Source organism: Aethalodelphis obliquidens, unplaced genomic scaffold (genome assembly GCF_003676395.1).
Source record: "Aethalodelphis obliquidens isolate GAN/ISIS:26980383/991018 unplaced genomic scaffold, ASM367639v1 scaffold28, whole genome shotgun sequence".
Lineage (NCBI taxonomy): Eukaryota > Metazoa > Chordata > Mammalia > Artiodactyla > Delphinidae > Aethalodelphis > Aethalodelphis obliquidens.
Genome location: NW_020837972.1, coordinates 24,204,452 through 24,229,717, shown reverse-complemented (window position 1 = coordinate 24,229,717; position 25,266 = coordinate 24,204,452). Strand labels below are relative to the sequence as shown.

The 25,266-nt window shown below is 38.7% G+C and overlaps 1 protein-coding gene across 1 annotated transcript; it reads left to right on the top strand.

Annotated features, from left to right (window-relative positions):
• Positions 1 to 11: 11 nt before the first annotated feature.
• On the top strand, positions 12 to 16,087 carry ZNF891 (zinc finger protein 891). Its single transcript, XM_027125245.1, has 2 exons — positions 12 to 331; positions 14,207 to 16,087. The coding sequence occupies exon 2, from the start codon at positions 14,322 to 14,324 to the stop codon at positions 15,957 to 15,959; it is 1,638 nt and encodes a 545-aa protein (XP_026981046.1). The 5' UTR covers positions 12 to 331; positions 14,207 to 14,321; the 3' UTR covers positions 15,960 to 16,087.
• Positions 16,088 to 25,266: the final 9,179 nt, after the last annotated feature.

The window sequence follows — 25,266 nt, the reverse complement described above, 5'->3', positions numbered from 1 at the left end:
TCGGTCCCCGCCCGGCCTCCTGCGCCCACCCGGTCCCCACAGCCCACGCCGCGCCCCGGGCCCTCGCGCACGCGCACGCGCTCCACGTCCACTCACGACCCGCCGAGAAGCGCAGCCGGACGCAAAGCCCAGAATCGCTCCGCGGGGCGGCGCGGAGGCTCCTGGGAAGTGGAGTCCCGGCCCTGGCTCCGCGGGCCTGGGGAGCGCGCGGCTCTGCTCTTCGCCTCCCAGCTGAGGGCCCTCGGCGCCGCCGCCTGCTCCGCGCGCTCTCGCCTCCCTTCCCGCTGCAGCCCGGTCGTTCCCACGCGAGAGGCAGGCACCCCGAGGACAGGTGAGCGCGCAGGCGCGCGGACGTTGAGGAGACGCGGGAGGGGGCAGGGCGAGGGGAGCGTGCACCCGAGCGGTGGGTCCTCCTCGGAGTTCTCCCCAACTGGGGGTGGGTGTTAGCGGGCGGGGGCGGGGGCGGGAAGCTGTGTTCCTGGGGCCGTGGGTTCCCTGGGGCGGAGCGGGCGCCGGGGGGTGAGCAGGCCAGGAGCAGGTAGGGAATCTGACTCTACCCCGTGAGTGAGAGGAGGAGGGATGTCCTGCTTGTACGTCTTACTTTATCCAGGACCTGTTCTTGCATCTGTCTTAACCCCGGTCAACTGAAAAAAAAAAAAGCACAAGCCAGAAGTTGACGATTCCATTACGTTGTGCGTACTTTCTGAGGCCGTAGCCCGGGCTCAGCCTCTCCCAGAGCTCTGAGGGACCGCTCCCCAGAGGTAAAGGGGGAGCAGGGTATACAGGAGGCTTGCAACAGAAGCCAGGTAATCAGAACCTCGGAAGATTTCTGTCAATTAAAGAGAACCAAACACCTCAAGTTAATGACCTTAGCACTTTTCTGTGTGTGGGAAGATGCAAGAGTCTGGGCTCATTGAAGTCATTCCTTTGATAAGGATCTTAACTCTCCTGGGCCAGTATCCTGCCTGTCTCCACCCTGAATCCCCTCAGGGTGTAGTCAGGAAGGCTGCGGTGGCCGATGACTTGAAGGCTGCAAACATCCTTTGTTTGCTGATGTGGCAGGTGACATTCTTGTTCCACAGTGCCTCCTCTTGGTCATAAATTTGGCTAATATTTGGGAGGCATTTCATAACAAGTTTTTGGTTTGGGGTTTTTTTTTTTGGCTGCGCTGCAGCATACGGGATCTTAGTTCCCCAACCAGGGATTGAACCCGTGCCCTATGCAGTGGAAGCGCGGAGTCTTAACCACTGGACCACCAGGGAAGTGCCCATGACCAGTTTTGTCCCATGGCACTAGGAAGGCTCGTTCCTAGATCAGGCAAAGTTTCTGTTGATAGGCCATTCGATGCGCTGGTTTTTTTGTGTTTGTTTTTTGTTTGTTTGTTGGATTAGGCCCTGTTGAGAATCTAAAATTCTCTGGATCGCTTGTCTTACTAGTTTATATGATCCAGTAGATGTTTTTCCTTGTTGCTTCTAACCGTATTTAGAGTTGTACTATTACAATTATTCTATGTAGAGTTAAGTATATGGTTAACTTCTTGGGACATCATTAATTTTGTTGGAGGCCTGCTAACACATTGGGTAATTCAAGAGCCAACAATCTTAGAAAACAGACAGAATATGACAGCTGGTAACATTAATAAAGTTATAGTGTAGCGGAGAGAGAAACGAGGCATAAATAATTTGAAAATGAGAGAGAGCAAATTAAAATAATGATTAGTATAACTAGTTGTAATCTGGTCACAGGCCATCAAGTCCACAGTGCAGCCAGCTGGAGAAGCCAAAATCTGGAAGGATCAGGTAGAAAGAAAAAGATAAATGTTTCATCTTTGTTTACAAAGGCATACTTATCAACTTGTAGGGCATAGCATAGAAGGAAAGTTTTTTCTGGAAAACGAAGATTAAAAGCCAGTATATTTCATTAAAATGTCATAAAATTATGAATCATATTTATCAGTTCATTCAGCCATGTAATTAATTCCTGTTATTCTGGATGAAGTCATCAGGTTTTCCATTAGAGTTTTGTAATTTCTTACCCATTTCAGTGGTATGATTTAAAAGTTATACTTGCATTTGTCAAAAATCCTTTTTATGAATCTTCTTGAAGATCTTCATTTTATGAAAGCATCAGTATAAAATAATGATTGTCTATAAATGACAAAAGACTTAAAATGACATGGTCAAAGATCTGATTCCAAGGCAGTTGACAAGAAACTTGGATATTTCTGTGACATACAACATTTTAAGATAATAACTAGAATTGTGACTGATAACATTATACAAGGACAGATCACATTTTTTAGGAATTCCGTATAAATTTTGGAATATCTATATTAATGACATTTATCCATTTATCCATACAATATAACCTAAGGTTTATCTCCAAACACTTGACAATGTTTCTCAAGTAACATACCAAATAAGACTAATTAGTTTAATATTCCTCTCTGAGTTGTCTCAGGGCTCCTTTGAAGCATCCCAGAGTTGGCTGAAGGTCAAAAGAACTTTAGTTAGAATTTGATATTTGGGAAGTTTGTCAAAAATATCAAAAAGGTTTCAAAGCACTTGGTCAAATAGGATCATAAGACACTGTGAAACAATACTTATTCACTTAACCAAAGTGACAAAAGATTACAAAGACAAATAAAGATCACTTAAAGGCAAAGAAATTCACGCAATGTGTTACCAAAAGCACTATTCCAAGAAAACTTTGTTCTCTTAACAGAGAGGAACCAAATCAAGTCTTGCACCAGCCTATTTTTAATAACAAAATCCATTTACCTAATTAAATTTAATCCAATCCTAACCATGTACAAAACTACTTTTTCAGGGCTCCCTTTCTACAAACTTACAAAACTTTCTGTATCCATATTAGTTTGTCCCTTATTTTTAATCTGGAAATAGCCAGCTCTAGGACAAAAATCACCCTTATTTTCCCAACAAATTCACTTCTATTCTGCATACCTTCTTTTACTGAAAACATGCATCCTACCTTCCTTGCACATTAAAATATTTCCCTTAATATTTTTAGTAGCTTTAATTACATATTACAGTTTTAACCCTTAAAACCTTAATCTCTAGTGAAAACTGACAAGCAGCAAGTAGTTGTGAACTGTTTGTCATACCAGCATTTCCTGGTTGGCAAACTTAGGAATATTCCATAACCCCTAGTAACATACACCTTCTGACTTCTTTCTTCATTGTGGTGCAAGACGTGTGTCTAATAAACCCACACATCTTTAGTTTCCCTCTTGTAAGGGGACAAAAGGAGATAAATTTAGACCTGTTTAGCAATTAATGTTCCAGTATTTTATCTTATTTGAAATAACCTGGATGTTCAATGAATTCCCATAATTTAACTTAACTTAGCAAAACTCAAGTTACCAAAAATCTAGAGAACCTATATTTTTTAAAGAATTTTTTTTTGATGTAGACCATTTTAAAAATCTTTATTGAATTTGTTACAATATTGCTTCTGATTTATGTCTTGGTTTTTTTGGCCATGAGGCATGTGGGATCTTAGCTCCCTGACCAGGGATCGAACCCACACCCCCTGCATTGGAAGGTGAAGTCTTAACCACTGGACCACCAGGGAAGTCCCTGGAGAACCTATTTTAGATAGACGTACCCAACACATAATTATTCCTAAAGAGTTCACCTGAAAACTCTTATCTCATTTACCTTTATTTTATAAGTTATGAAAATATCATCATACCAAGTTAATTTTTTGCTGACAAACTGCAACAGAAATAACGTGAACACACTGACCTTCGGTAAAGCAAGTACAATAAAACTACGACGTCTGAGACTTCCCTGGTGGCGTAGTGGTTAAGAATCTGCCTGCCAATGAAGGGGACACAGGTTCAATCCCTGATCCGGGAAGATCCCACATACCGCAGAGCAACTAAGCCCGTGCACCACAACCACTGAGCCCGTGCACCACAACCACTGAGCCCGTGTGCCACAACTACTGAAGCCCGTGTGCCCTAGAGCCCACACACCGCAGCTACTGAGCCCATACGCCACAACTACTGAAGGCTGCATGCGTAGAGCCCATGCTCCACAACAAGAGAAGCCACCGCAATGAGAAGCCCGCGCACCACAACGAACAGTAGCCCCTGCTCGCTGCAACTAGAGAAAGCCTGCGTGCAGCAATGAAGACCCAATGCAGCCAAAAATAAATAAATAAATAAATTTATTTTTTAAAAAAAATTTCTATTTGTCCTTAAGTAGGTTATGAATTAGATTTTGGGTGAGGGAGCCTTTCCAGTGGTTTGAGTTTAAAAAGGCCATTTTGCTGTTTTGTTTATTCACTTGTTTCAGGTTTTACCTGAGTGAGTTAATTGGGCTCAGTCTCAGGTCACTGTGGGCTGTATTTATATTTCTGATTTGTAGAGATTTGCAAGACAAAGACAGCTGCTTTTAATTCTCAAAAAAACTGGTTTGTCAGTTAAACGATATTAAAAGATTGATTTGCCCAACTATATTTTCTTTAATTTGCTTTTTTATATCAGAGAAGATTTCCAACTAAACTGAAAATTAAGAGTTCTATGTACCAGAAGTTTAGGGTTCAGTTTATCATATCTTCAAAGGCTTGTATAAGGCATTCAACAAAGGCCCTTTTTCTGATTGCACAGATTAGACCCAGAGCAAAATCTCGGTTATTAGTTTTATTAGCCCCTGAATATTGTTCCCAGATTTTACTTTATATTGTACGGCTCTATTGGTTTCCTTTTGTATTTTTTTTTTTTTTTAAGATTTAATTTTATTTATTTTTGGCTACGTTGGGTCTTCATTGCTGTGTGCAGGCTTTCTCCAGTTGCGGTGAGTGAGGGCTACTCTTCGTTGCGGTGCGCGGGCTTCCCATCATGGTGGCTTCTCTTGCTGCGGAACACGGGCTCTAGGCGCATGGGCTTCAATAATTGTGGCACATGAGCTCAGTAGTTGTGGCACACAGGCTTAGTTGCTCTGCAGCATTTGGGATCTTCCTGGACCAGAGCTTGAAGCTGTGTCCCCTGCATTGGCAGGTGGATTCTTAACCACTGCGCCACTAGGGAAGCCCTCCTTTTGTATGTTTAATTAATATTTCCTGAGGGGCACATCTACATGCTTTGTCTTATAATACCAATACCAAGCAGGGGAAGCATTACTCATTGGTTACCAACATTAAAGGACTCCTATCAACAAGTCTTGGTCTTATAAGGAGTCCTAGAAAGTTTCCTTTCATTTATCCCTCAACCATTTTATCTATTTTGTATAAAATGCTCTGGGGTCCCCAGTGAGGGGTTGAACCAAGGGACTCAGGCCCTTTTGTCAGTCTTTTAACTTGATTAATTGGCCTAACTGTTGCCCCAAGTAATTGTTGGTCAGCTATCTCAGTGTAATTTTCTTCCACCCCTTTATTTTATTTTTTTAAACAAAAATTTTTTAATTAATTTATTTGTTTTTGGCTGCATTGGGTCTTCGTTGCTGTGCACAAGCTTTTCTCTAGTCGCGGCAAGTGGGGGCTACTCTTCGTTGAGGTGCACGGGCTTCTCACTGCAGTGGCTTCTCTTGTTGCAGAGCATGGGCTCTAGGCACACAGGCTTCAGTAGTTGTCGCACACGGGCTCAGTAGTTGTGGCTTCCGGGTTCTAGAGCACAAGCTCAGTAGTTGTGGCACATGGGCTTAGTTGCTCCATGGCATGTGGGATCTTCCTGGACCAGGGTTCAAACCCATGTCTCCTGCACTGTCAAGCAGATTCTTAACCACTGCGCCACCAGGGATGGCTTAGCCCTTTAAACATATATATTTTAACTCGGGTAAATAGGGTGGACTTGTATGGGTCCCTTTGGCCCATCCAACCTTAGGTAGTATTATACCAAAACCTTTTGTTTTAATCCTATTAACATCTGTTTTATTTATCCCATTTCTTAATAACCATCTAGAGATTTCTTTATCTTTTGGGGATGAGTCACTTTAAAATTTCCACCTGGTTGGGAAAAAAATCTCTAGACTTTCCCTTCAGTTTTTTTTTTAATTTCCCTGCTAATCAACCTAATTAACATTAATTATTCTAATGTTTTTATTAGCATCTGTAAGACCCATTGAGGGGAAGCATAGACCACAAATAAGACTTCCCAAGCCAGTTTTTTGTTTGTTTTAAATTAAAGGAGTTCTTAGATTAACCATTATATATATATTTTTTCCACTGTTTAATGTGTTTTCCCCCCCATAGGTACCAACAAAACAGCTGTTTATAATGAATGCTCTCTAAAAATTTACCAATTTAGAAGTTTCTCCCATTTGAAGGATCCATCATCTGGCCATTAATGAGATATATCATACTAGTGACTCAAACCAATAAGATGCAAGAGGCTTCCCCACAAGACAGTGCAAAGGATGCCACCTAAACAAGACCCAGAAAGTTTACTCCCAAAAATAGTTTAAGAAAGTAAAGGCCTTCGTTGTACAGGCTGACACAATGAAGGTTAAGGTGGCAAAAAGCCCCTGCGAATTGGTATAGTCAGACAAATGACTGCTCAGAATCCCAGTCTATTCGATTGCATCCAAATGTACACAATATGTGTACCTTTTGGATGGCAGAGACCAAGTTCTCAAACCACACACACACACACACACACACACACACACACAAAATACCCAAGGAGATCAGGTAGAACATTTACATTTCAAAGGCACAGGAAGAGAAATGCAAGTTCCCCCAGAAGGGCTTTTGTTTCTTTAAGATCAGAATTCTGAAAAGATGTTTTATCAAGCTAGTTTTCTCTAACTTAACTGTGTATGCAGTAAAAGAGCCCCATCTTAGTCATTTTCAGGGTGAGATTTCCTTTAATTCCCAATTAAGTAGATCCTTGCAAGTATGAGCTCTATGCGTACATGCATCTGGCTGGGGTGTTCGTCGGAGGTTGGCTTTCTGATGCCCCTAGTTTATCTGAGAGAATCTATTTCCGATTTTAAAGTTGAATTCGTTGGGGATAAAATTTACTAGTGAAATTGCATGGTGGCCCAGTGTGCTGCTTGTGAGCTTGACTTCTCTAGGTTTTTACCCTAGAGTCTTTTCAGCTCGTCTTATGTGTCTAGGTTCTCCCTCTGGTAGTATAAGACCATCGTGGGTGCTTGGATCACAGAGTGGCCAGTTCTTATTTATGTCCCAAGCAGAGCAAGTTTTTTTAAGTTAAATTGAGTGGGATTCCTTATAGGGATGGCTGCATGTTATGAGGACTTGCCTTTACCACTCCTGCAAGTTTCTGAGAAACTTGAGAAAAAAGCCGTTGCTGGCCATGAGATTCCCTTCTTCAGTGCTGAAAGCTCTCATGTAATATTTTCACTTTTATCCCGACAAATTCTTGTTAAGATAGCCATTTGAAGAAGAATGCCAGGTCAGCCTCCTACCTAACCACTCAGCCCAGACCGCTCAGTGTCTTTCAACTGTTGTGAGGGGGTTCTTTTTCCCAGAATCTGTCACCTGGGGAGCCAAGCACCTGTTATACACCACCAAATAAAACACAGGATCATCCATCAATAGTTGGGAGATCCAAGATCCAGGAGAGACTCACCCAAATTCATCTGAACTGTCTGAGGAGGCAGACGGATGCAGGAGGCCTCTACCAAGGCTCTGGTTCATTGTAGATTTCATGCGAAGGAGCGAAGTCAGCTCTGGGTCCCTTCGTTGTTTGCCAAAACTGTCGACTGAAAAAAAATACACAACCTGAAAGTTGAGAATTGTGTTTTATTCAGTGGACTTTCTGAATAGCTCTGAGGGACGGCTCTGAAACCATAATGGGGGAGCCAGGATATACAGGAGTTTTTGCAGCAAAGACCTGGTGGTCAGAACATCAAGAGATGACTGTTCATTAAAGAGAACCAGGCATCTCAGATTAATGAGTTTAGCACTTTTCTATGTGTGGGAAAATGCAAGAGTCTGGGCTCATTGAAATCATTCCTTTGATACACATCTTAACTATCTAGGGCCATATTCTGCTTTTCTGCATCCTGAATCCCCTCAGGGTGCACAGTCCGGAGTGGCTGCAGTGGCTGGTGGCTTGAAGGCCACAACATCCTTTACTGATATGGCAGGCGACATTCTTGGTCTGCACCCCTTAATCTGTTAATGGATTGCATCACAGTAATGAGATATCATTTCTCTAAGGCTAACCTTAATACATCATTCCCAGATCTGTTTCAAAATAGAGTGATGGATACAAGAGTGTTCATTATACCATGACATTATAATAACAGTAATAGTTTTTCTGCTTTTTAACCATCCTGCGTTCCTGGTTAAACCTTGCTTGAATATGACATTGTATTATTACTTTAATACGCTGCCATACTCAATTTACTAATATTTTACTTAGGACTTTTTCAGTGTTCAGACTTAAGATTGCATCTTAATCTTTCTTTGTACTATCCTTGCAAGATTTTACAAGTCTCATGAGTAATTCGGGAAGCATAACTGTTTTTCTTCTACCTGGTAAAATAATTTTTCCCTTGAAAGTTTTGGGCTCAAAATCTTTTGGGGTGGATATTTGACTTCTGATTCCATTTTAAATGGTAGTGATTAATTTCAGTTTGTAGTTCTTAATTGAGTCAATTTGGGGCACATTTTTTTCTAGAAAATTGTTCATCTCATCTAAGTTTTCAAGTTTGTTGACATAAAGTTGTTCATACTATTCTTTTTTAGTGATTTTTTTTTTGGTGTTTTTTTTTTTTTTTTTTTTTTTTGCTTTTTTTGGCCTCACTGTGCAGCATGTGGGAACTTAGTTCCCTGATCAGGGATTGAACCCATGCCCCCTGCAGTGGAAGCGCAGAATCGTAACCACTGGACCACCAGGGAATTCCCTTCTGGTGATTCTTTAAATTGCTGTTTGTTAGTGATATTTTAAAATCACTGCTCAAATTGTAGATATTCTTTTCTTTTTTGAGTTTAATATTTATTAGGGCCATCTTTTTTCTTGATTGGCTCTGCAAGATATACATCTACATTAATCTTTTCAAAGAAGCAGATTTGGGTTGTTTTGGTAATCTGTGCTGTGTTTTGGTTTTGTCTTATGTTCCTTGTTTTTGGTTTTCAATTAGAGTAACATTTGCTCTCTTTTTTTTTTTTTTTTTTTGCGGTACGCGGGCCTCTCACTGTTGTGGCCTATCCCGTTGCGGAGCGCAGGCTCAGCGGCCATGGCTCACAGGCCCAGCCGCTCTGCCGCATGTGGGATCTTCCTGGTCCGGGGCACGAACCCGTGTCCCCTGCATCAGCAGGCGAACTCTCAGCCACTGCGCCACCAGGGAAGCCCTGCTCTCTATTTTTAAATTTTCCTTTCCTTTTTGCTATTTTTCTACTTGATTTGATTGCTTTATTTACTTTCTCTGTAACTTATTTACTTTTTGAAAAATGTGTACATACATTTTTAAAAAGTCTTAGATATTAAAAGCCTCATAATAAAAACAGGAGTGTTTCTTCTCCGTAGTGTTGACCTGAAATAAATAGACTGCCATGTATTTCTCCAGCAAAAATGGCTTTTTGGGGATCAGCAGAGAATCGCAATTCAAGGTCAGCTACCATGGAAATCCCCCACAGCAAGGGAAGGATAGCGCTTTTATAGAGAGGAAAAAGGAAGTTGGGAGGGTGATAGTAAATAATCAGTCTGTGGCTTTTCATTGGCTGAGTCCTCGCCAGGAAAGAAGAGGAGTCTGTCTTCTTCCTGTTGGGCTCTTCTATGATCACAGGACGTGAGAGCTCCCCATTCTGGTCTCCCAACTCTATTTAATTCATGTTTCTGTTTATTAATTTCATGGTGGCAACCAGTTTAAAATTTTTAAGCAGTTAATCAATTTGAGACGTTTTTTAGTTTCTTAGGTGTTAAATAAGAATCTTGACTATTATACCTGCCTGCCTTCCTACATCCTTAAATCAATGTGATTATGTTGCAAGTATTGTAATGTAGTTCCTCTCAAAAATTTTGGCTAAATTCATGTTCAGTGTTTCCATTGTGATGACTATATAAGTATTCTCTATTGCTGAGCCGTAATAAGTTCCTTTCTTGTATACATTTTACTCTTCCTGTTTTGAATAATTGCCTTTTTATTTATTTGCTTTGTTTTCCCTAAACCTATGTAAAATGTCTCTCAATTCCATTTTCCTCAAGATCAAACCTGTCACACAATCTAATCATTTTTCTCTTTTCCTGAACACACATCCCCAGGAGCCCTCCATCATGCTGCAGTGTAGACTGATCAGTTATTCTCTAGGCTGCAGCACACTGGCATGCTGGGACTTCCCTTTCTCCTCACCAATTCCCTCATCTCATCTCTGTGTTGGACCTCCTGTTTCCTGGAAACTTCTATTTTCCCTTTTTAATGGATGATAACCTTATTATCTTTCCGAAAAGGGGTGTATATTAAGGTTGTGTATGACTAGAAATTATTTTACTTTGTCCTCATATTTGCATGGTACTGTGGACTAGTATAATTTCCTGGATAGGAAATTATTTTCCCTCAGAACTTTGAAAGCTGGCAGAGCTAGGTAGAAAATGGAGCAGTGTTACTGTTGAGAAATCCTATTCCATTGTTCTTTTGTATGTAACCTGTTTATCATCATTGAAACCTTTACATTCATCAGTTTATCTTTGGTATTCAAATTTTTCATGATGTTATGTTTATTCCCAGTCTTTTTAAGAAATTACCCATTTGATGGATCAGTACCTGGATAGTGTTATTTTTAAGAATTTTCTCTGTGTTTGATTCTGTCTTCTTCCCATTTTCTCTTTTCTTTCTTGAGCTCTGAATAATCTGGTGTTGAACCTTTGAAATTGTTCATATAGTTTTCTTATCCTTTCTGTCTCATTGCTTATCTTTTTTGGGGGAGGGAAGGTCAGCTTTCTGGAAAAGTTCTTTATCCTTAAACCTTCAACATTTTTTGGGTTTTGTTATTAAAATTTTAAATTTCTGGGACTTCCCTGGTGGCATAGTAGTTAAGAATCCTCCTGCCAATGCAGGGGGCATGGGTTCGATCCCTAGTCCGGGAAAATCCCACGTACCGTGGAGCAACTAAGCCCGTGTGTCACAACGACTGGAGCCCACGCACCTAGAGCCCGTGCTCCACAACAAGAAAAGCCACCGTAATAGAAGCCCGCGCACTGCAATGAAGAGTAGCCCCCGCTCACCGCAACTAGAGAAAGCCTGCACGCAGCAACGGAGACCCAACACAGCCGAAAAAATAAATAAATAATTTTTAAAATTTTCTAAAATTTCCTAAGAACTCTCATTTTGTGATTTAAAAAACTGTAACATCCTAAAACATCATGTTTTACAAATGAAATACCTCTCTGGTGATTTTAAAATTTATATTATGAAAGTTTCAAAACATAGAAAATCAGAATAGTATAATGACCTCATTTGTACCTGTCACTGTATGTTGAAGTAAATCTAGGACATGATTCATTATTTGTAAATATTTCAGAATTTATTTCTGAATGATAAGTACTCCTTTAAAAGTCATAACCAGGATATCATTATCACACCTACAAAATTAGGATTAATTCCTTAATATCAAATATATAGATAGTGTTCAAATTTTTCTATTATTTCAACAAAGCTATTTTTTTAAAACAATTTCTTTACATCATGGTCCAAATAAGGCTTATGCAAGTTTAGGCCTCTTTTAATTTAAGGTGTGCCTTAGATTATGTCTCAGTGTTTCAGTTTGCATTTCTCTTATTATGACCATCTTTTGAGGATGCTATTGTTACTTTGAAATATGTCAGTGTCTTTTTATTGCTCTCTTTAGCACACTATTGAATTCTGGGTTTATATTGTTTTCCTTTAGTACTTTGAATATATTACTGTGTAGTCTTCTGGCCTGTATCGTTGTAGCTTAGAAGTCTGTAGTCAGTATAATTGGTATTCCTTTGTAGGTAATTTGCCTTTTCTTTCCAGTAACTTTAAATATTTACTCATTATCCCTGGTATTCTGCAGCTTTTGCTTGTGTATGTGGTGGATTTAAAACATTTATTCAGTGTGACATGTGGTGTATACACTTGCAGATCAAGGACTTCTATCTTTCAGCTTTGGATAAAAACAACCATTTTCTCTAATTTTTTTTTTTTTTTTTTGTATTCTCTCTATCTTCCTCTTCTAGAATTCCTATCAGGTACATATTTTTGTCTTTCATCCACCTGGGAATGTGAGTGTGTGAAGTAGGATTTATGCTTTTCCCTGACAGCCATTTGTCCTGATGCCATTTAATGACTAGTTTATCCTTTCCCCCACTGATTAATAGTGCTGCCTTTATCATGCACTAAATGTCTAGCTACACATGAATCTGTTTCTGAAGTTATTCTGGTTTTTTTGTTTGTTTGCACTGGGTCTTAGTTGTGGCTTGCTGACTCCTTTGTTGTGGCATGTGGGCTCTTTAGTTGTGGCATGTGAACTCTTAGTTGCAGCATGCATGTGGGATCTGGCTCCCTGACCAGGGATCAAATCAAGGCCTCCTGCACTGGGAGTGTGGAGTCTTAACCACTGTGCCACCAGGGAAGTACATGAAGTTATTCTGTTTTATTTTCTCTTTTTGCCCTATTATCATTCTTTTTAAATTAATAGAGATTTATAATGCATTTTGAAGTAATATAGTAGAGCAAAGCATTACTTTAATAACTGCCTTGTTATTCATGTCTAAATTTTTCTATAAAACTTATAAAACAAATTGTCATGTTTCAAGAAGTTCCTATTGAACATGAAGGAATGAATTTAATGAAAATCCCAATGCAATTCTAGTTTGAGAAAAATTGAAATCTTTTAATACTGAATGGTATTAAAATGGTGAATCTCTCCATTTATTCAGATATTTTTTCCTGTTGTTTGGTAAAGTTGTTCAGTTTTTTATTAGTTCTGTAACTAAGAAAGAAATAAAACTATGGGGAATGAAGAAATGAACCCAGAGTACAATTCTCAGCTTAATAATTTTAACCAGAAGGCAAACTAATGTTCTTTTTTGAAGAGGAAGCCTAACTTTCTGATTTTGTGGGGTTTTGTTTTCTATAAGTAGAGTATAGATGTGAAAAAAATACTTCTTCCACAAAACCTTAATTGCCATAGATTCATTCAGTTTATTCAACAAACATTTTTTGGGTGTCTGCCATGTGCTGGGGAGTGTTCTAGGTATTCAGAATACATGCAGTGGACAAATCAGACAAATATTTCCATCTGATTTACACTAAAGTGGCAGGCTTATATACATTTCTGGATTAGAGGCATAAAATCTACCTGTTGAAGATCTTTGTCTAAATAATAATGCCATTTCTCTAATTTTGTCCATTAAACCTGAACTCTACTGAAGTATAATACTGAGATAGAAGTCTTATATTTGAAGGTATCAACTAATCTTAAAAAATTGAGATCTGTAAAAATATTAGTGTAATACATTATTGCGTGATTTGTTGTGGTCCTTAAAGTCTCCAAGCATACCTCTTTTCTTTCACACTGTGTCAATTGTTTTGATATTTATATTAAGGCCATTATGAAAATTATTCAGGAAAGTATTATACCATCTAAAATTGTAAAGGCCTCAGTCTCAAAGCTTAGAACATAGCTCATGCCTCTTTGTTGATCCCATTCAAGTTTTAGATAGAATGAATCATCATAAGGAAATACAGACTTTGAGGATAGAGTTTAAATTGCAGGTAATCAAATGAACGTTTATTTCAAAGTCACATATTTACTTTTAACAACTCCAATAAAATTTCTAAGTAGGGTAGCAGCCAAATCATCAGTCCTATTAATTATATGTGAGGTTATTTGGGTAAATACCAAGTTACATATACAACAAATAAATTTACCTAAAACAGTTGTAATTAGAAAAAAATTCTTTATTCTAAAAACTAAACTAAAAAGTAGCAAAGTATGCATGAAATTCAAACAACTATGTCTTTTTAAACTGGTTCTTTGACTTTAGTATTTTAAAATAATGCATGCTTTTTCTACCCAGAGCTGAGTAGTAGTCTACAGGAGAAGCCAGTATGAATAACCAAGATAACAGTAGAGGGCCAAGGATGACTATATTGCATGTCAGTACAAATCCCAATAAATATTTTAAGCAGGTGAGACCTTGCTGGAAGGTAAAAGAGAGGGTCTACAATTTTTTTTTAACCTTGCCTCCAATGGGGCCCTATTTTCACCTTTCTTCTTTTACCTGAACCTGCCTCTTTGGCTACAGGAAGCACACCCAGTGAAATGCATCCCTGACTTGATTGGATCAGAAAAACAAGAAAAGAAGTATCCAGCTCTCTCAGCCCTATTGTGCAGGCGGATGTCACATTCAGGCTCTCAAGATGGCAGCCATTGACCTATGCCCGATATGGGCTCTACCTACACAGGACTCTGCCTGTTTCTATGTGAGAAGTACTGAGGGGGAAAGGATAGTGCCTGGATTCCCAGCAACCTGGTTACAGGGACCAGTGTCCTTTGAGGATGTGACTGTGGAGTTCACCCAGGAGGAGTGGGTGATGCTGGACTCTGCTCAGAGAAGTATGTACAGAGGTGTAATGTTGGAAAACTATATGAATCTCACCTTAGTGGAATATCAGTTATGCAAGCCTGTGATCTCCCTGTCGGGTCAAGAAGACATAAGAACTGTGAAAAGGAGAATTCCCCAAGGCACCTGTCTAGACTGGGAGATTCAACTGAAAACCAAAGAATCAACTTCTAACCAGAATATTTTTGGGGGAAAATCATCTAGTGGCAAGAAAATGATAAGATTCACAACGGATGATTGGTCTCCCACATTAAGAGCAGACTGGGAATGCCGTAAAATCAGAAAACAGCACAAGATCCCAGAGGGGATTTTGAGGCAAGTGACATTTACTCAAAAGAAGGCAGCATCTCAGGAGGGATTGTATGACTATCATGAATTAAAGAAGGACTCTAAACTCAGATCAAAACTTGTTTTTTCAAAGAGAGTTTCCATCAGTAAACATTGCCATAAGTGTTACTTAGATATTGAGTGTTGGAAGCATAATTCAATCCTAAACAGTTATGAAAAAAACTCTGTAAGTGAGAGGGTCTGTGAAAGTCATGACTATGACAGAGCTCTGTGGCATCTTGAAAGAACTCAAACAGCACAAAAAGAGTACACATGCTCCGAACATGGCATACACTTTAAACATAATAATATGCTTCCTATATGCAACAATTGTCATATGGGGGAGAATTCCTATGAGTGTAATAAAAACAAAACCTTTTGTCATCATTCATCCCATAAGCAACAGGAGCAAACTCCTACTGAAGAGAATCATGAACATAATCAGCATGGGAAAGCTTTCAAAAGGATTTCTAATCTTATTTTGCACAAGAGAAGTCACATGGGTGAGAAACAATATGAATGTAAAGAATGTAGGAAAGTCTTCAATGATTCCTCAACCCTAAGAAGACATATAAGAACTCACACTGGTGAGAAACCCTATGAATGTAATCAATGTGGAAAAGCTTTCAGTCAAAAAACATCTCTTAAGGTTCATGTGAGAACTCACACTGGAGAGAAACCTTATGAGTGTAATCATTGTGGAAAATCCTTTGGCACAAGTTCTTACCTTATAGTGCACAAGAGAATACACAGTGGGGAGAAACTCTATGAATGCAATGACTGTGGAAAAGCCTTCAACACAAGCTCTCACCTTAAAGTTCACAAGAAAACACACACTGGAGAGAACCTTTATGAATGCACTGACTGTGGGAAGGTTTTTAGTGGTCTCTCATCTCTTAGAATGCATGTGAGAACTCATACTGGGGAGAAACCCTATGAATGTAAGGAATGCAGGAAAACCTTCAGTGTTTCCTCTTCCCTTAGGAGACATGTGAGAACTCACACTGGAGAGAAACCCTATGGCTGTATTCAATGTGGAAAAACCTTCAGTCAGAATTCTTCACTTACTATACACAAGAGAATTCATACTGGGAGAGAAACCTTGTAACTATTAAGAACATGGAGTTGCATTTTTCAGTGTCTTAAGGTGGATTCCAAGCTCATTATTTCAGTCTTTGTTCTCTAAAATAAGCATTTAAGGCTATAAATAGTCCTATAAACACCCCTTTAGTTATATAACACATTTGGTGTATGATAATTTATTTTGTTTTAACTCTGTTGTCTAATATTTATTACGACTTTATCACTTTCAGATCCATAGCTGTTTAGAGTTATTTTAAATATGTTTTCAGTTACCTTATGGATTTCTAAGTTAATTGCATTATCTTCAAGGTATCTGGACAATATGATACTACTTTATTGTTATTTTCTTGAGAGTTGCTTTCTGGTCTGGTGTGACAGGTATTGTTAGTAGCCAATCAAGCATCCAGTTCATCCCTCCCCGTAGGGAGTGGATAGTATCACTGGGGACAGACCTATCTAGTGTTTTCTCTTTGCCTTTTGCACTTTGTCTTTCAGCCTTCCCCAGTCTTCTCCCTTTGGATTTTGCATTCATGGAGCTGAATGAGCCATCTTGTGACCATGAGGATGACAAGGATGGTGTCAAAGAGATCCTGGTTTCCCAAAGATATCTTCAAATAACTGTACCAGCACTGCGCTGCTTATATCTGTGCATCTTTTTATGTGAGAAAAATAAGCTTATTGATTTTTTAAAAACAGTATGTAAATACAGTCAATACAGTAACCTCGTTTTAAAAAAGAAAAAGATCACAAGATATGTAGACTTAAATATTTTACGTTGGGTGTACAAATTTGGATAAGAACATAGAAAAGAGAGGAATGGAAGAGGAATATTGATAGAACTTTTGTGCTTAGACTAGAGAGGATGGAGCTGAGGTCATTGAAAGCAGGTGTCAGAGAAGCAGGAGGAAAATCCCAACATTTCAGCATGAGAAAACCAAAGAGTCTTCAAGTAGAGGGGAATTACCAATTTTAAATGCTGAATGAAGCCCTTGAGATTTTGCTACTTGGTTTTACAGATACTGATGAGATTAGCTCTAATTTATTAAGAAACAAAATATGGAAGGAAGAAACTATGATGGAAGAAAAAGGCAATAGTCACAGTTTTAGTCCTGTTTATATAGAGTTGTGAGATATCTAGATGAACGGGCTGATGTGTAGTTCTGAACCTGAAGAGGTGTCTAGGACAGAGATATAATTTTAGCAATATCAGGAGATAGACTGTACTGGGTTGTGTGGAGGTGAGTAAGATTGTATAGGGAAAATGGATGGTGTGAAAAGAGAATGTCTACCACTGACCATGGAGACCTCCTATATTTAAAGTAAGTAAAAATGGAGTTTTACTAAACCAAGACAAACTAGTGTTTGAAGAAGGAAGGTAAAACCTGTTGTTTTAAATGCTATGAGGTCAAATTAGATGAAGTCTTCAAAAGCAGACGTATGGCAACGTGAAGGTTATTGCTGAACTTAGGTGGAGATAATGGTATGTTGAGGATTGGTGGTAGGTTAGGATGAGTTTCATAATAAAGGACGAGGAAGTAAAGAGTAAATATAGACAAGCTTGAATAGTAGGAGAAAGATGGGGAAGTAGCTGGAGAGAGATTTGGTCAAGGGAAAATATGTTTTAAATAATGAAAAACTAGAAAATGTTTAAATCCTAATGTGATGTATCCAGTATGGAGAGATTAAATGTGCAGGCATAAGAAGAGGGACAGTCAGTACCATAAAGTTCCTGAGAAGGGGATGGAGGTATCTGGAGCACAAATAGAAGGACTGATGTTTGCTGCAAGAAGGAATACTTCCACCATTCTCTCAGAAGGAAAGGAGGACTGTGTGGGTTGGTTTTAATTACCTCTTTATTTACTTATATCTAAGTTACTTGAGCTAAGAGTATCTGAGCTATACAATACTGCTTGTTTGGTTTCTCTTTTTTTTTTTTTAATATAAATTATTTATTTATTTATTTTTGGCTGCGTTGGGTCTTTTGTTGCTGCGCGCGGGCTTTCTCTAGTTGCGGCAAGCAGGGGCCACTCTTCGTTGCAGTGTGTGGTCTTCTCATTGCAGTGGCTTCTCTTGTTGTGGAGCACAGGCTCTAGGTGTGCAGGCTTCAGTAGTTGTGGCTCACAGGCTCTAGAGTGCAGGCTCAGTAGTTGTGGTGCACGGGCTTAGCTGCTCCACGGCATGTGGGATCTTCCTGGACCAGGGTTCGAACCCATGTCCCCTGCATTGGCAGGCGGATTCTTAACCGCTGCGCCACTAGGGAAGTCCCTGTTTGGTTTCTTAAGAGCAACTTTCTGGCCCAGTGTGGCAGATACTGCTAGTTGCTAACCTAATACATGTTTCCTACTTCTCCTTTACTAATAGTACCTCAGTTTTGCTTAGAGTAGCAGTGTGTCCAGTTACAAAACTCTTTATCCCAGGCAGCCTCCATGGCCAAGATTAGTCATCCCCCCTGTTCTTGGCCAACAGAATATAGACATGAGACTGTAGGTTTCATGCTAAGATTATCTGCCAAGAGTAAGATGGATAAAAGACTGGTCAGAGGTTTTACTGGGGAAGACTCTATGCATGTGAAAGTCCCCCCAGGTTACCGGTAGGGCCTCCTGTGTAGACAGCAAAGCAAATAGCAAAGTCTAAGTGAATAAGAAGGAGAGTCCAGTTGAATATAAGATAGCAACGAAGAAGAGAGTTGGAAAGTCGAAACTAGCTGGTATGAGCCTCAAAGAAAGTCTCTGTTTCTTTTTACAAGGGGCTGCAATTGGTTAGAAATAATATTGGTGAGCAAGGGGGACATTGATCCTACACGCCAACCTATAGATATGGAGTGCATGCAAATAGACAGCCCTTCTTTGATGTGACTCTTGTCGAGTAGGTTTTTTCCCAGGGGTAGCCAAGTTTAAGTTAGTGCAAAGAAATGATGGGAATTTTTAGGGAAGTTGTTGAAGACATAAAGGAGTTTGTCACTCAGGGAAATCTCAGAGGGCACCATGGAAACAGTTTCCACAAGGGTAGGAATTTGGGGTTTGTGGCTGGGATATGAGGAATACAGAACATTTTTATGATGGCAGTACTGACAGAGAATGTAAGATCAGAGCTGAGGGTGGGCTGACACTAGACTGTGACCAGTGAAAACAAAATTTAGAGGGAGCCTAGATTAAATCCCAGCAGGTTCTAAGATGATAGATTCCTAGTCTAGTAAGATTCACACGTAGCTTGGAAAGGAGCACCTGCAGTCATGCTATGGCACCAAATATTCCCATTGTTCATTAGGTGTTTGCGGCCCTCCAGGGTACAGCAGTAGCAGGCAGCAGTTAGAGAAGAATCCCAAATGCGTGTGGCGTTTGCGCGAGGAGATCATCTTGAGTGGCATTCAGGAAGGGGGCGTGCTCTGCTTGGTTGGGCGCTGGCATTTATGCACTAGTTTTGGCTCACCAGTGACTTGGCACACCAGCAGCTCTGGGCTCAAGCAGTCTCACCCAGTGTCTCACCTGGATTTTACTGCAGCAGCCTTGTGATGGGTTTCTCTGACTCAGACCTTACTTTCTTCCAGTATGTTTCCTGTGCAGCTAGCCCAGTATCCTTCTATTACTTTTTATTACTCTTGGTGTTTTTTTATTATAAAAGTAATACATGCATATGAGAAAAAATGTAAACAACATCAGCCCTACACAAGAGAAAGTCATCCTCCTGCCTTAGAAATTTAATATTGTGGATGAGTGCACTTTATGTACATTCCATGTACATACAAATATAGATTTCTTTGTACAGAAATTGAGTCATAACTTTCATTCCATCTTTTCTTTTTTTTTTTTTTTTTTTTTTTTGTTTTTCAATCCCTTTTTTTTTTGTGTCCTCTCCCGTTGCGGAGCACAGGCTCCACACGCGCAGGCTCAGCGGCCATGGCCCACGGGCCCAGCCGCTCCACGGCACGTGGGATCTTCCCGGACCGGGGCACAAACCCGTGTCCCCTGCATCGGCAGGCGGACTCCCCACCACTGCGCCACCAGGGAAGCCCTCCATCTTTTTTTAATCATATCTTTCTATGTCAGTATATGTCGTTCTGTTTCATTCTTTCATTGAAATAGTTTAGTATTTGATTATGTGGATGGACTATAATGTACATTTAATCCATTTTCCCCTCCAGATGTTTCATAATAACAACAAACACTGCATGAGCAATATTGTTAATGTATTTTGCTTTCCTTTCATCTGTTCTCCATACTGCTCCCAGGGTGATTCGTCTCAAGTACTAATCAGGTTATATTACATCTCACTTCTAAATCCTCAAGCGGACTTCCCTCCTTTTACCTTAAATGTTCTACAAGACCCTTCATGCTAAACTCTTACCTGTCTTTTCAGGCCACAGCCCTTGCTGCTCCATCTCTTCACTCTCTCTGGACCTTAACCTGGCCTGTTCATCCTTTAGGTATTGTATCCTACATCTGCTTTAACATGCTTTTCACACCTTCACAGTATTGCCTGGTTAATTATGTGTCTTGCCCTCTAAACTTTAAGCTTTGGTAAGGTAGGAACTCTAAATTGTTCATTATCTTATTCCTAGTACTTGTCCCATAATAGGTACTTATTTAAACATGTATGATTTTTCCCAAACTTTTGTGCCTTTTATTTGTTTACTTAATATTTCAGTGGAGGCTGAACTTAAAATAAGAATTGGGTTTCAAGTGATTGTATAAGGCAAAAATTGCATAAAATCAAAAATTTTTTCCAAGCGCTGGAGTCACACTCAGCATAGCAAGATATTCTAACAATTGACAGGCATGCGGAAACTAAGACTGTTAAGAGAAGTGAGGTTTAATTATTCATATACCCTGCCCTGCCTCTACCACCCTCAAGTTCATATACCTTGTTTGGCCACTGTTCATATGCTGCTACAGTGTGTATTACATTAAAAGGAGTGAAATGACCCAGTACTGGTGAGGGTGCCATGTTCTTTAGGCTACTGATGGTTTTTAAAAATTATGTATGACCATAAAATGGAATGTAATGTGGTCATTAAAATGTTATTATGTATTTATTGACAAATGGGGATGTATCTAATATACAGTAAGTCCCCTACATACGAACCTTCAAAGATACGAACCTATGTTCGCATATCCAATCACGTTAGTTCATGTATCTAGTGTACATTGTCACGTGCATGCATCCTCTACAAGTGGTTGTGCTTTTGTGTACTTTACAGTACTGTATAGAATACAGTAACAGTGTCTTTACTTCAAGCCCAGGATGTCCGGAAGCAAGCATAAAAGCAGCAGTGATATAGCTTGTACTACTGTATTTTTCAAGGTACTGTACTATAATATTAAAAACTTCTACTTTTTGTGTTTGTTTTTTACGTATTTGTGTGAAAAGTATTACAGTACAGTACTATATGGACAATTTTGTTAGCTGGGTACCTAGGCTAACTTTGTTGGACTTAACGAACAAATTGGACTCAGAATGGAACTCATTTGTATGTAGGGGACTTACTGTACTGTGATTTTTAAATACAATTATAAAATATCGGAGTATAACCATGTTTTTATTAAAATATATATTGTAAATATGTGTGTATGTGTGTGCATTGAAATATCCTGGAAGATTATATACCAAAACGTTATCAGTGGTCATTTCTGAGTCGTAATTTTTTTACTTGTTGCTAAATTTTCTAGTTTACATAGTAAATAGAGCTAAGTTGTCTATTTTTTTAAATAGTAAACAATTCCATCGTGAACTACTTAAATAATTTTCAAAAGCATGATTTTAATATCTTCTAAGTTGTATATAGATTTGCTCAGGCTATTGTTAGATATATAAATTCTAGCCATTTTTAAAACTCAGATAATTTTTTTTTACACTTTTTAAGCCAACTTTTCTATCTACAGCTTTTTAAAGGCACTTTTTGAAAATGTTGCTAAAGGGCCTGGGCTCTTTTTAGACTTCATCTAAATTGACCTCTAGGCAAAATTCAAAATATGAGGGAAACAAATAAGGTGCTATGATTAGAGGAACATATGTTCGATAAGGCAGTCAGGGAGGGCCTCCATGAGAAGGTGACATACAAGCTGAAATCTGAAGGAAAGGAGTCATCCACAGAGGATTGGAGAGGTGGAGGGACACAGAGCTTTGTAAGTACAACAGCAAGAACAAAAGTCCTCATTGAGATCTTGACATGTTTGTTTAAAAAAAAAGTCCTAGGCCAGTGGCTGGAACGTGGGCAGGCAAGGTGGTAAAGAGAAGCATATATGAAACCAGGCTGGAGAGTAGGCCGGATTTAGAAAACACCTTACCAGCTCCAGCACGAGTTTATATTTTATTTGAAGAGCCATCAGAAGCTCTTTAAGAATCTTTCATAAGAGATTATTTTTTGAAAATTACACTGACTATTGTATAGAAAAATCTTGGGAGACCAGTTTAGGAGGCTACTGTAGCAGTTCATGTATGAAATTTGGATTACAGAAAACTGTCATTTCCTTAGCATACAGAGTTCTTTTAAGACAACAAATAAAATGAGATATTTACTTAACATGAACAGGAAATTCACAGATTAATAAATGTCACGACATAAACTCACCTGTAATTTAAGGCATAGCAAACAGATAAAATTATATTTTTCACCCATCAGCAAAGTTTCACATTGAATCTGAAATTTCTATTTTCTGATCAATTTCCATTTTTCTACATAATATTGTTCTCTGTGATATTGAGAGTATTGGTGATGCAGAATTTCTTAAAACTTAAAAAAATACTTTTCTTAAAATTCATTTCTTAAAAAATTTTTTAAAATATCAGATAACTAATTTGTTTACCCTTTTCTTTACTACCTTTTCTCTCTCCCAGGCTTTAAAGGCAGACTTTTTGAAAGTGTTACCTCTTTCTTCCAAGTCATTCACACCCAATCTGCAAGGTTTGCTGCCTCTCTGCTTTGAAATTTCTTCCATCTCTTCAGAAGGATTTAACAGTTTCCTGTCCTGAGACGCATTGTATAATATTCAATAGAAAATTCTTTGGGGTCATTTCTCAGTAACAAAACTTGACCCAGCCTGAACTCTATGTGGGTATCTTATTTTAAGTCCCCTGAAGCACCGGTTGTTGCTTTCTAAGAAAATATAGAATTCTGATTGTTCTTGCAACAACTAATATTTACATCACTAGTACTGAATGTACCTGTTGCTCCATCTCCTTATCCTTCTGCATTTATAGTAACTTCTTGTTTTAATGTTGAAGTGTAATAATCTTTTGGGAAACTTGTAAAAATTTTATTGAAGCATAATACATAGAGAAATGTGTACAGCTTAATGAATTTCCCCAAATAGAATACACTTATTTAGTCGGCCCCTAGATCGAGAAAACGAAATGAGTACTTTCACTGATGCTACTAGAATCTTACACTCAACTCCATTCATCCCCTCCTATCAAGTGTTACTGTCATGCTTCTTTAGTTTCATGTATATTTTAAACTCCAGCTGATATTATAATTGTTGTGTTGACAATATTCATTTGTATTTCTTGCGGAGTCATCTTTTTAACAGCCATTTAAAATGTGAAAACCTTTCTTAGCTTACAGGCCCCGATATAGCCCATGGGCCTTAGTTTCCCAATACTTGACATATTTACCCCTTGTGTTCTTTACTGCCTGCACTGCAAGGTTTCCATCTAGGACCAGTTCATACTGTCTGAAGAACTCATCTTTAATGTTTCTTTTAGCACAGGCATGCTACACAAGTTCCCTCCATTTTTGTTTATCTGAAACATCTTTATTTCTGCTTTATCTCTAAAGGACTTTTAGCTTGGTATAGACATCTAGATTGGTCGAATATTTTTTTTCCTTGTCAGCACTTTAAAGGTGTTGTTTCATTATCTTCTTCCATCGTTTCATTTAAGATGGAAACTTGCAGTCTTCCTGTTGCTGCTGTGAAAGTAGTCTCTCCCCTACTCTGTACCAGCTTCTGATAACCAGGCTTTATCTTTTGTTACAATGTGCATAGTTGTGGTGATGTCCCACTTTAGCCTGCTTGGAACTTGCTGAGCTTCCTGAACCTGAGGGCTGATATCTTGCATCTCTTTGCAAGGTTCTTCACTAACTCCTCAAATATTTCTTCTGTCATCCTCTTCTTAAAAGACTAACTAAACACATTAGAACTTTTGAGTTTGTCCTAAATGTCTATGTCTTACACTCATCTTTTTTCCCCTTCTCCCTTCTGTTTAGTATGGATAATTAGATAATCATGACAACAGAGTAATAAAAATATTATAACTGTTTCAGAGCTATCATGGTTTCCTTCCTATGTTTCACACAAAGTTTTCACAACTTGAATATGCAAACCTAAGACAATTGTGTGTCTGTAATACAAACTCCTTATAAGTTTGTTGTAAGTTTATATTATAAACTCCTAGATCAAAATGTTCAAATTGGATGTTTAGCCCTTCACACGTATTGAGATGGTCACACTATGTATCACCATTATCTCTTTGTCAAACCAATTGGAACTGAAATAATGTATTATACAAGAATTTAAAGTACATCATATGCTTTATTCTGTTTGCTTTTATACCTTAATGTGTCTGGCTGGCTATTGCTACTGAATTTCATCTTGAAAAACAGGAAGCTTTACTTTTGGTCTTCTGCTACCTCTGAAAAGTGCCACAGCTTATAAATGTTAAATACGGAAAGATATAACACAGACTTGTGTGCTGAAATTGACTGAAAGCAACTATGAACCTTGCCAGCACTGACTTGCTATGACAAAGAAAGCATACTGTATAAATGAAAATATCCACAAACTATTCACTTTGTTTTTTCAGTGGCAACAGTGTTTTGACATATCTTTTACTGTATAGCCTAGGAATTAACTGTATTTTGATTTAGTGTATTTAATACATTGTCTGTATTTTAATTAAATTAAAAATAATAGCATAGTTATTTTGTGAAATATTTTACCACAAATGAACAAGAGGACTTTTTTGGTGAGTTACATAGTTCAGAATGATGTTGCATGAAGTAAATTTTAGGGGAAATTTCTTATTTTTGATAAAAATGATTCAAGCAACATATTTGGTGAGCTACCTGCAAAGGCACTCCCTTTCCTGAGTGCCCCTCACTCACCTGATCATAGGCCTCTTCCCACTTTTTTCTCCATCATACTTCACTCTCCCCTGCTCCATTAAGGAGGTCACATTTGCTTTCGAAATAAAAGTCCTGCTTACTAGGAGAAAATAGATAATTCAAAATATTATGGTTTTCCTAGACCCTAGGGAAGAGACGCTATTACACGAAGAACAAAAACAGAAGAATGCATGCCATTTCCTACTTGGGCCAATTTTAAAACATTCCCTCA